The 10,463-nt window shown below is 42.1% G+C and overlaps 1 protein-coding gene and 1 long non-coding RNA gene across 3 annotated transcripts in view; one reads left to right on the top strand and one right to left on the bottom strand.

The window, feature by feature from the left end:
• Positions 1–148: 148 nt before the first annotated feature.
• POLR3F (RNA polymerase III subunit F) lies at positions 149–8,104 on the top strand. Of its 2 annotated transcripts, none has more exons than XM_035564605.2 (9): positions 149–238; positions 552–669; positions 2,348–2,415; positions 3,367–3,434; positions 4,187–4,299; positions 4,885–5,028; positions 5,802–5,873; positions 6,634–6,825; positions 7,426–8,104. In XM_035564605.2, the coding sequence occupies exons 1-9, from the start codon at positions 183–185 to the stop codon at positions 7,501–7,503; spliced, it is 909 nt and encodes a 302-aa protein (XP_035420498.1). In that variant the 5' UTR covers positions 149–182; the 3' UTR covers positions 7,504–8,104. The 2 variants fall into 2 exon arrangements, with proteins under 2 accessions (XP_035420498.1, XP_035420488.1); XM_035564595.2 differs by having other exon boundaries at positions 5,802–5,909.
• Positions 5,311–10,463, bottom strand: part of LOC118257055 (uncharacterized) — a 7,725-nt gene continuing 2,572 nt past the window's right edge. The window contains exon 3 of the long non-coding RNA XR_004781449.2: positions 5,311–5,476. This is a non-coding gene — a long non-coding RNA (uncharacterized LOC118257055). The remainder of the gene's footprint in view (positions 5,477–10,463) is intronic.

Raw genomic sequence — 10,463 nt, 5'->3', positions numbered from 1 at the left:
TGCGGAGCACCTGCCCATCCCCACTCGATCCCTGCCCGCCCCACTCGATCCCTGCCCTCCCCACTCGATCCTCCCCCCCCCATGTTACCACAGACGCCACGATCCCGGCCTAGCAACCGCCCCGTCCCGCCCCCCGCTCCCCGCCCGGCTCCGACGCCATCGGTGCGCGCCGCGGCGGCGCCATGGCGGAGGTGCGGGTGAAGCCGGAGGCGCCCGACCCGGTGGACATCGAGAGCCGGTGAGCGGGGCGGCGGGGCCGGGAGGAGCGACCCGGGGGCTGCAGGTCTCCTGCCTCCCGTCGTTCGGTTCCTAAAGCTGTCTGGTCGCTGCTTGCGCTCCGTCACTTTCCACCCAGGGCTTAGAGCAGCGCAAAAACAAAATGGAGCAAAGTTTGGTTTCTCCAGGGCTTGCTGGAGCGCATAGGCATGACCAAGAAGCATTTCATCATAACTTTATCCATGAGCTCTTCTCTTCTTGCCCTTCAATCCCGACCCCGACCTTTCGGATGCGGCAGGATACGGTTTTCAACCTCGCTCTTCTCCCTCCCGCAGGATAATCGAGCTGTGCCACCAGTTCCCTCACGGCATCACCGACCAGGTGATCCAGAATGACATGCCGCACATGGAAGCCCAGCAGCGAGCCATGGCCATCAACAGGCTGCTCTCCATGGTAGGTCCCGTGGAGCTCCCCCTGTTACTTCAGGCATCCATATGGACGAACACCTATTTCAGGCACTCTTATGGACAGGCTGTGTGGTGGCAGCTGGCTGGGCAGGGCTACCAAGCGGGTCTGGTTGGAGTCAGTGGCGTTTGCTGTAATTTACGGTTACCATAGCTTCTTTTTGGTTGCCGTAACCACTTTGGGTCTCCATAACCAATTAAACATACCTCAAAATTTACCGTTTCCACTCTGTAATAGAAAGTTAATGTGTGTATGTCTACTTGTCTGTATAGGTTAGGAAGCTACCACTGAGAAGTAACACATTAGTCTTCTGACGTGTGCAGAATCCTTTGCTCTCCCCCCCCTCCATGTATTACTTTCTGTATTTACTATGTAAAATAAAATGTGATACAGTGCTCTTGTGTGTAACAGTCAAATGCAAGTGTAGTTACTGTGGTTCAGCAGGGGGTTAGCCACAGCGATAACAAAGCCTGGTAGGGAATGAACTAGCTAGTGATGAAGAGATGAAAGAATGGATGTTAGCCTATGGTCTTATATGTGAAGCATTTCACCAAACCCCTCACGAAATCCTGAGATTGTGGATTGCTCTGATAATAAGCAGGTGAGACATCTGAGGAGTTCTTTTGCATCTTCTAGAAATCTCCTACATCTTGCTTGGCATTTCCCTTTGTTATCAGGACTCCAGCCTAAGATAAGATTGAGGATCGCAGTCAACTCCTGCTACATGTTAAGGAGTAGATAGGAGCTGTTGAGTTATGGTTTAGTGTGGTATGAACTTCAGTATCAGCTAACCAGACTTCTTAGCTCGGTCCATACTACATGGTTCTGGAAGTAATCTAACCTACCTCATTTTGTTTTTTCTATTTATCAATATATTTATCAGGACATTGGCTGTGAGCTTTTTTGTTCAATATCTTTTGAATTGGTTGTCCAAATTTCAGGCTGAGGCTTCAAAGACAGCTAAGTCTCTAAAACTTGTCTAAAATACATGTCTTGGGGAGTGGGATGTGGTGGGGGATTTAGTAAGTGCCTTATGGGTGGGGGGAAAAACTGTGGTGAGAGATAGGCCTTAATAAGAATCCGGGAGATAAGCTGCGAGTATTTCTTCTGTAGAAAAGCATTGAGAGGGATCATCCTGAAGTGGGAGCTCCATTCAATTACATAACCCAAATCTGTAAGAAACAAGACTGTAACTGTGGGGAAGGGATCAAATAGCAATGGAAAAGCAAACGTTAACTAATGCTGTTATGTGCATGTTCTTGAGCTTCTCTAATTGCTTGCCTGTTTCTCCAAAACAGGAAGGAGGAATTTGCCTGGTTTAGGCGTAGCAGAACAAGTCTTTGAACAAGTGTGTGAGAGATGCTAGTAATTCTCAGTCCTGGCTGTCAGTTTTCCAGTGATCTCTACTTAAGCAAAAAAAAAACCACAAACAACCCCTAACAAAACAAAAACTTTTTTTTTCTGATAGCTAATGATAAATGGATACTCATAGGGAAAAAATAGCCTCAGGGGTATCGTTGTGTCCAGCAGATAGAAATGTTAAATTTCCTTTTTTTATTCAGAAGTCTTTGATTTTTTTTTCCTTTATAAGTTAAGGAGACTTTTTGCCACATTCTGAAACAAGCTGTTTGAAGGAGAATAAATGTGCTGTGTCTGTTTCTCGTAGGGGCAACTGGACCTTCTCAGGAGCAATGCAGGTCTCCTGTATAGAATCAAAGAGTCTCAAAATGCAAGGTAAGCCTCACACTTGTTGAATAAATATTTGAACACAATTCTGACGCTTGTGCCTCATTGCTGAGAAGCCACCAAGCAATTTAACATGGATTCTGTAACAGGAATATTACAGAACTTAAGCGTACCCTCCTAAAACAAGTATTTAACTCCCCTGAGCTGAACCTGGAAACTGTTTTAGTGGTTTGTACTGAACAGAGGCTATTACGGAACTCCCCCTCTAATGTGCTAGTGGAGTTCCTGAGCTGTCGAAGTGATCTGTGCGAACAGATGTTTATGCTCAGGTGAAATCCAGCTAAAGTTTGACCATACCATCTGCAGCTGTGGTTCTGTGGTCTTGCTCGTTGTTTGTGTTGCATGAGCAGTGCTCACATTTATAGAGGTTCCAGGAGACCACTTGATCTGCTGTGCATGTTCTTCATTTGATTTGTTAAAATGTACCTTCAAACCATGTTTTGTGATGACTGTGTAAATATGAGTAAGAGGCGCCGGACTTAATTCTAGAAAGAAATATCCTTCAAAATTATCCTCAACGCAGGCATCTCAACCTCTCTTTACAAGGCGTTAGAAAAAGATTGATGAATTCAGGTTTTCTCAGCCCAGTGGAAAAAGCGTGTTTTAGAGGTGGGAGCACTCTACTACCCATTTGTAGGCATTCCTTCCAGAGACAGATTATCCAAATTATGTTCTGTGAGTGTTTGACCTTGCACAGTTGTGTTAGTATGTGGCTTTGAATTCCCCATTGTTACGACAAGCTGAGTGACTCCTGCTTACTCACGTTTCTTTTCAAACTGGGTTCTTTTCTCTTTACTGTGGCTTCTCACTGGCAAACTTGGATTGACTGCGTAGATTTTTTCTTTGTGCATTGTGTTTTTTTTTATAGCATTTGTTTTCAGTTTAAAACTTTCAAACTTCGGGCCTTTTAAAAATCCTGCTGTCTGTTCTGCTTTGCAGTAAAATGAAAGGCTCTGACAATCAAGAGAAGCTGGTTTACCAAATTATAGAAGATGCAGGCAACAAAGGTAGTTCAAATAAATTATAACTGTGAATGATACTAACTCTTTTTATGGAGCTGTTCTTGTCCAAACTTTTAAGTGTTATAAATATAAAATCTAGAGTGGCCTTAGCAAGTCTGTAGCTAATGTTCCCCTTCTTTAAAAGCAAAGAAAGACATGTTTCTCTATTAAAATAATAACCTCTTCTAGCTGGCTTTTTGGGGCCTCTTTCAGAATATGAATTATGACTTATTTATGGGACTCAAACTGAGGAATCTGTGCAGAACACTCACTAATTAAAAGAAAACATGATATCTATATTGGGTTTAACAGCTGTACTGCCAGCAAAAACTACTACTAGTAACCGTGCTTTCTTAGCAGTCTTTGCACACTCCGTTTTAGAGATGGCAGATAGAACTGGCTGTATTTTTTGTTGTTGTTGAAGGAAATACTAGTTATCTGAAAAATGCAAGAACATTTACTTGATGTATTCATGTTAGCAGTCAAATGGGGTCTGCATTAAGAGCTCTCAGAGGAGGAGTAAAGGGCATAAGGACACTTCGGTGGCTGTGGCATGTGTTTTGTTTTGTCAGTTGATTTTTGTTCCATCCTCTTCTAACTCTTCCTTTTTGCTGGGAGTCATAGGATCAGGAATACATGCTATGGCTGGCAAGCAAGTCAAGCAATGCTGTGTTGTGATTTTTGGTTTGTGAGTACTTGCGGAAAAAAGTGGCTGCTTCTTGTAATTAATTTCTGTTCATTTCTCTGTTTTTAAACAGGTATTTGGAGCAGGGACATTAGATACAAAAGTAATCTGCCTTTAACGGAGATCAACAAGATACTGAAAAACTTGGAAAGCAAGAAACTAATTAAAGCAGTTAAATCTGTGGCAGTGAGTAGTTTGTGACTTTTTTTTAACCATTTCAAATGTTAGCTACATGTTTGAACAGGGGACTGGGAGCAGAGAAGCTTTGTTCTGCCACCAGCTTGGTCACTGACTGTGCACTGATGTTGGACTCTCCACCTTTAGAATGCATGTTTGAGGTGTGCCAGATATAAGAGGGCATAATGTTTGCTAAATATTCAGCATACTACTAACAAACTGATTAATAATCTAAGTAAGTAATAAATACATCAAGTTCTTGTAAAGATACTCTTCTTCTGCCCACCTTCCCCAGTGGAGGGGAATTAGGTTAAAAATTAAACTTGGAGATCATCTTCAGTGATGTTTGAATTGTGTGTGCATTGTTAGTAGGATTGTCTCTTCTAACGGTATGTTATAAAATTATGAGGAGTCTAAATGTATGAATCTTCTCTTTATGTCCGTGTTACCTAAAAGTCAAACACATTAATGATAGCTTGAGTCAGCTGGATTTCTGTGCCCTAGATTTTAGGTGTAGTAAACTATTTCTTCTGCAGATATTTTCTTAAATCTTCCTTTCTCATGGGTTAAGAGCTGTGCACTTTTCTCTAACAGGCATCCAAAAAGAAGGTGTATATGCTATATAACCTGCAGCCTGACCGGTCAGTGACGGGTGGGGCTTGGTACAGTGACCAAGACTTCGAGTCTGAATTTGTGGAGGTGTTAAATCAACAATGTTTTAAATTTCTACAGAGTAAGGTGAGTGCTACCGCTAAACCAATCTTCCATTTGTATTGTGCAAGTAATTCTTTTATTTCTAAAACCAGTGATGGACAAGACTTAAGTTTTCCATTGTGTTTTCTGTGTTACCCTTTGTTACAACTGGATCAGCAAATCTGTACTGGATTTTTGTTTGTCACAGCAAGTGTGATGATACGGCATTTTAATAATGCATATTGTTCCACCCTTCACAGGGAGTGAAACCTTCTACCTCCGAACTCCAATGACAAGCTAGGCAGCAAAGGACACAGGACCAAACAAAACAGCAAAAATTATTATTATTATTTTTTCCCCCTCAGGGCTGCTCATTTCTGAGAGGCTAAAGGCACTAGACAGGCAGCTGTGCCTGGAAGACTTCAGTCTTCTTTAGTCTTAACTGCAGAATCGTGTTCTCCACTAAGTCAGTCCTAGGCAGATTGCAGCATTTCTGTTAAACAAACAAACAAGGTGATAGGTACAGCACAAACTTTTCATTGTGTCAACAAAACACCAAACGCTGATATTCCTTCATATCAATCTAAATTACCATGCAATTTTACACTAAATGACATAAAATTTACCTTTGGATGTGCACTGCATTATCTCACATACATCAGTCTTGAGGACATAACTTTAAAGACTAAGTAAAAAACATGTCCCAGAAATGGTTTGCAAACTAACTTTTATTTTTCAATCTGCCTGAAACTGAACTGAGAAGGAAGCTGTTGTCGATGAGTACTGATGAGAACTCGTCTTTGTTTTTTCTCCCTCAGGCAGAAGCAGCTCGCGAGAGCAAACAGAACCCCATGATACAGAGGAACAGCTCATTTGCATCATCGCATGAGGTGTGGAAATACATCTGTGAACTGGGTATCAGTAAGGTCAGAACAGATTTGTATTACTTCTCTCAAAATTGTCAATACATGACTAGGTACAGGAGTTAGGTCCTGCAAATCTGGTAAGGGGCTGATAAGTGCTTTAGTACCCTGCAGTTACTGAAGTGGGGGTGGGTTTTGCTGCTGTGTTGCTTTTAGAGGCGTGTCAGCGGTGCTGTATGGGATTCCAGGATAGTTTATGCATGTGGGTTTTCAAAGATGTATAACCGTTAGTGTTTACATCCTTGCAGATGGAAACTGGAATGAGTTTTCATTTAATAAACTCACCTGGGACATGTTTTATAATTTCTTCCAAGTTTGCCTATGCACTTCAAACAGTTTTAGAAGGAGAAAACAACAGTGCTGTTACTGGTCACCATCAACAGACGTATCTGCAGTACTTCTGACTTTTTCTTCTTCCACAATTGTTTTGCTGTAAAATTGGAAATGTACCATGCTAGGATGATGTAGATACTTGAGGCGCATAGGAAAATCCTTTTTAGCCAATCAAGACTAGTGTAATCCAAAGGTGCCTGGGAGGAAGAACTTGTGTTTGCTTTTCTTTTTGTATCTGCACAACCCCATGAAGTGCCCAGTAAGAACTGTGTCTTCATCTGGGCTAGGTTAGAACTCCAAGGATTTGGAGTTCTTACGGAGTTTACTCTCATTTTCTCCTTGCAGGACTTACTGGCACGTCTTTTCTGTATTTATTTTACAAATTGTTTCCTAGGTAGAGTTGTCAATGGAAGACATTGAAACCATTTTAAATACGCTAATATATGATGGAAAAGTGGAGATGACAATTATTGCTGCAAAGGAAGGGACGGTAGGCAGTGTGGATGGACAGATGAAGTTGTACAGAGCTGTCAGTCCTCTCATACAACCTACCGGATTAGTCAGGACACCCTGCGGACTCTGCCCGGTAAGTGACAAATTGTGTATGTGAATATGTGGGTGCGTACAAATTTTGGATTCAGTCTTATAAATGGCCAGCCAGTGTAAATCAGGGTTATGCCTGTGAGTGATTCTTACAGATTTCTAAGCTAACTATGCTCATGAGTATCATTTAACATCGTAATGTAAGAGGCAGAGTCTTTAGTTTAGACCAGGATGCCTACTTACAAGCTGTCTCTTTCCCTTACTGTATGTAACAGGGCGCTTTCAAGTCCAGCCTGTTCCAAAATGTAACTTCTTATCTGATCCCGAGTTTTTCACCTATTTATATATTAACAAGCTAACTTCTGTTTAGCTTTTGGTCTTTTCTGCATGGATCCTGAACTGATACATGGGTGAAACTTGCCAGGCATGTCTGTTTGCATCATTTACTACAGTGGGGTCCGTTTTGCTTTGCTATGCTCACATTACTCTTCCTCAGTTCTGGTTTTGGACTTCCTATACTTTGTCCTGTGGTAGACTACTGTTTCTCTACTGGGAAAGGAGCAGAAAACACAAGATCATGCTTCCAGTTCAGTCGTGCTTGCTGTACATAATTACTCCACTGACACAGGGCTTTCTTTCTCAGGTTTTTGATGATTGCCATGAAGGTGGTGAGATTTCTCCATCAAACTGTATTTATATGACAGAGTGGCTGGAGTTTTAAGGTGAAAGAAAAACTGTAAACTGGATTCATTCTATATAGCCAAGGTGACAAAGCAGCTTGCTTTTTTAAAAGTGGACTTCCAAATTTGTGAACAACTTCAAGACAACTTCAAGTTCCTTTGTTTTTCAAGTAAACATAAAGCAGCAACACATCAATTGCGTGTCCTGTGAGTGGGCTGAAAATCAAACCAGGACTGAAGATCAAGGCTGAAGTGAAAACAGATCCATCCTTGTACACAAATATGTGTGACTTGAAAAATGTCATAGAACTGGGTGGTGATGTGTCACTTTCAAGGATTGTGTTGAGTACTCTGCAGACATTTACTTAAAATGAGAGAAAATAAGTCATCAGCCGATCAGAAAAACTTGCTGGTGAGTGTTGCCAAGAATGAGATCCCAAACTTTGCGTTCAGACTAATGCTGCTGATGGAGCTTAAGTCCTAAAGCTGACACTTTTTTTTTCCCATGATAGCTACCATCTAATTGGTGGCTAAAAATCTAATGTGGGAAAGATCCTAAATATGTTAAATAGAACTCACTGATTTCTTCACCATCTTTCTTACCTGCTAATTTATCATTAAAATGCCGTTTGATTTTTCTTATGTAGTTTTGTGCTTCGTTTTCTCCACTGCTGTCATTATCTGGTGATGTATCTGTATTTATTCCTTCATCTGATGGCTAGAGGATCATCTAATCTGTGTTGCTGTGTTCTGGCAGCTGCGTCATGTACACACATGTCAGCTGAAATTTTGATTGTAAGTATTCTGTAAAGATGTATTTTCCAGAAGAGAAACAGTTCCTCTGGCCTGATACTACAGGTACAGGAGAAACTTTTATAGACTGTCTGAATGCCCTCAGGGTTGCAAAAGATGCCAGTGACAGCTGTTTGTGCATAAATATGGCCTTGGTTTGTGATCTGAGAAAGGCATGATACTGGCATATCATCAAAAAGCATGATCTTCTCTTGTGATGCGGAGCCAATTTGTGTTTCTTGTAAGCATAGCCTCTCTGGCTCCTCTGTGTTTCTCTGGACTGAAGAATTGGCAATAACTTATAAATTGTGTTGTAATAAGCCTATTGCCCTTGATGGTGGCCCAAGGCATGCTGGAACATGGATGTGTTGTTTGAGGAAACTAGACACAGCTCTCTACGAATATCTGGCAGCATTAGAGGTGTGATACTCTTTGGAAACGTGGGTTCACATCCTTTGTAAGTAAACAGACTTTTGTACCAACTGTTATGCTAGTTACATCACCTCTTCCTTAATCTGTAATCGAGCAACATCTTGAGAAGTCGTCTCCTTTTTCGTAAGGTAAAATATTGTGCGTATATGGTACAGCCAGCTCTCTGCCATCCAGAATAACCAGAGGGCTGGGATGAAGTACTCATGGGCAGGGCACTGTAGATAACATTGCAGAGAGCCTGGTCCCAGTACAACTTGTTACCTATGGCTTAGCCTTGCTGGATATCTGCACAACCACTCAGTATCTTTGTGTTAGCCTCACAGTGCTGGGAAACGATTAGTGGGGTTGAGCACAACAGTGGACCTGTTGCATCTAGCTATTTTCAGAACTCTGTCTGAAGATAAGCCCTCCTGGACACCTTGTTGGGAAGGCAATGGTCAAGCACCTTTGCAACTGAGTTGTCAGCATGCCAGGAAGTCCAACCACGAGTAGTAAACAGTTGGCTAATATAGACAGATTTTGAAGAACAGCTTACCAAAGTGGGGTGGGAGACTATACCAGTTACTTCAGTACTGTCCAGCAATTTGTCACTTCTAAAAGTGGTCTGGATGCCATAAGGAAGTGTTCAAATCTTGATTCCTCATTCCTCTTTTCCTGCTTATAATGTGGACAGTGGACAGAAAGCTAATGCCAGTAGGTACAGTGCAAGGAATAAAAAAATATGTATTTCCTGTCCCATAAAGGGAAGGTGTATATACTGAGGCAGCCAGGCATGATGTCTTAGACTGGAGCAGACAACTAGAACGACAAGCTGGCACATCTGGGGAATGACTTTGGTGTCAGCTAGTGTAAATGCCCACAGCTGTCTCTTTTGTCATAGTGTTGTCTCTTGCTTGATGTGACAGGGATGCACCTCTATCTGCAGAGGCAGAAGTGTTGTCAAAAAAGAGATGTGGGGGTGAAATTATTATGTTTGTTTTTTTCTCTGCTGCCTTTAACCCCTCAGCACACTGAAGCCTGAGAAAAATGCTGCTAACTTCACTGAAAGGGGTCTTAACATAAATGACTTAGCATAAAGGATGCTTCAGCTATCCTTTATGTGGCCAAAGGTAGCTTGACTGGGGTGTGGGTCTGGGATTGCCTTTGTCTTCCTGCTTTCAAAGATGACCTAACACAACAGGGTGTGCATCCTGCTGCTGCAGAGATAACACAAATTGTTTGTGCTCTGCTTCAGCTAGAAGATAGCTTTCAGGGAAACAACACATCCTTATCATGCAAGTGTGTCACTTTGTGGTGTGACCATATTCACTGGCATAAGAAAAAGGACAGAGAGCTTGTTGTCAGTGAACAGATTTAGGAAGTGGAGAGCTGGTCTATTAAGCCCTTTAAATTCTGGCTCATTTATACTGGGATTATCTAGTTTAGATGACCTTATCTTTGTGGTCCCTGAACCTTCTTAGCATTGCAGTTGTTTGGAGACTTGTCAAATTTGGAAAAAAATATGCTTATAGAGAAAAGTAAATGTCCTGGTTTCAGGTAGGACAGAGTTAATTTTCCTCCTAGTAGCTGGCAGGGTGCTATGTTTTGGATTAGGATGAGAAGAGCGCTGATAACACACTGATGTTTTAATTGTTGTAGAGCAATGCTTACACCAAGCCAAGGACTTTTCAGCTTCTCGCTCTGTCCTGCTAGCGAGCAGGCTGGGGGTGCAGCAGGAGCTGGGAGGGGACAGACCCAGGACAGCTGACCCAAACTGGCCAAAGGGGTATTCCATACC

The sequence above is a fragment of the Cygnus atratus genome, chromosome 3, assembly GCF_013377495.2.
Source record: "Cygnus atratus isolate AKBS03 ecotype Queensland, Australia chromosome 3, CAtr_DNAZoo_HiC_assembly, whole genome shotgun sequence".
Classification (NCBI taxonomy): domain Eukaryota; kingdom Metazoa; phylum Chordata; class Aves; order Anseriformes; family Anatidae; genus Cygnus; species Cygnus atratus.
This window is presented reverse-complemented; position numbering and strand designations above follow the sequence as displayed.